This window comes from Fulmarus glacialis, unplaced genomic scaffold, assembly GCF_000690835.1.
Source record: "Fulmarus glacialis isolate BGI_N327 unplaced genomic scaffold, ASM69083v1 scaffold1729, whole genome shotgun sequence".
Taxonomy (NCBI): domain Eukaryota; kingdom Metazoa; phylum Chordata; class Aves; order Procellariiformes; family Procellariidae; genus Fulmarus; species Fulmarus glacialis.
The window spans coordinates 20001-21147 of record NW_009233673.1 but is presented as its reverse complement, the minus strand read 5'-3'; the positions used below and the strand labels follow the sequence as shown (position 1 = coordinate 21147).

Genomic DNA, 1147 nt, shown 5'->3' with positions numbered 1-1147 from the left:
GAAACTGAAAGAGAAAGATCTGCCTTTTCATGTGTCTGTCCTTGGAGAAGCTTTCACTGAAATTCCAGGTACCTTTCCTTTTTTTTTCCTTTACTGTAAAGTTACCATAAAATAAATACTTCCAGAAGTAGTTTTCATGTACATATTTTCTTATAGTAGTGAAAGAACATGTTTAAAATCTTTGTAGTTTTAAAACTAAATAATATTGATATGTTGTCAAATTAAAATTATTAAAGACAGTAAGCATTTTTTATTTTACTTGGCAGTACAAGACCTTCTTTATGACTTGTGTTTCAGTAACACTTCTATATTTATTTAAATATAGAGATAGGTGTGAGTGATTGGATGGTTCAGATAGGAAACAAAATCTTTCAGGCCGAGGTCACTCATCTGAAATCCAGACTGAGATTTTAGCAGGTGAAAACACTTAGTTCCCTTTCAAACGTGAGGTTAAGGACTTCTGTGGAGAGCTTCTGGTTTGTATCTGGCATGAAAGTGGTCATTAATCTTTAATATTTTTATACCACTCTTTTGCACACTCCTTCCGTTTCTTGGGTTTCTGACAACCACTACTCTGTAAACAGTTAGACCCATCTGAAAAAGAAATAGGCTTTATTCTGAATACACACAGCTTTGTGCCTGAGGTATTGTGGTAATAAAGAGAATAATCAAATCCTATACTGGGTGCACTTGTAGTAAATTAAACCTTTTTAAAATGTACATTAATGACAGGCGAACTTCAAAATATCCCGTGCTTTACCTCATACGTGTTTTCCAAAATGTAAACTTGCATCCCTCCACCTCTTTGGTCTGTAAAAATAGACTTGGGATTAGTTTATTTGTCAGTTCTGTCGTATCTGCTGCCTGCTGGACTGGTGGCATTTCAATTGTTTTAGTTTTGGTTTTGCAGTTTTTAAGAATTAAGAAATGGATCTGATCCAAATAACTTTTGGGTCCCCAACAGCTGGATTGGAAAAAGAGGTAATAATTCGGGAGCAGGAAATTCTTCGTGTTTTCTGTCCACGTCTTTTTAGACAGTTTTCTGAAAGCCCGTTCTTCCAGGCAAGTCGTATCGCAGATCCCAAGGCAACGTTGCTTTCCAGACTGAGCACACCAGATTTCTTAGAAGGAGAAATTTCTAAGGAAT

The 1147-nt window shown here is 35.8% G+C and overlaps 1 protein-coding gene across 2 annotated transcripts in view; it reads left to right on the top strand.

The window, feature by feature from the left end:
• The window catches only part of GTDC1 (glycosyltransferase-like domain containing 1), a 125425-nt gene that overhangs the window by 107253 nt on the left and 17025 nt on the right, over positions 1-1147 (top strand). The window contains exon 5 of one of the 2 annotated variants that reach the window (XM_009585379.1): positions 1-68. This exon is cut by the window's left edge and continues 36 nt beyond it. The exons of the other annotated variant lie outside the window; for it this stretch is intronic. Within the exon in view, the coding sequence (XP_009583674.1) occupies positions 1-68 (68 nt within the window). The remainder of the gene's footprint in view (positions 69-1147) is intronic. 2 annotated transcript variants of the gene reach the window in all.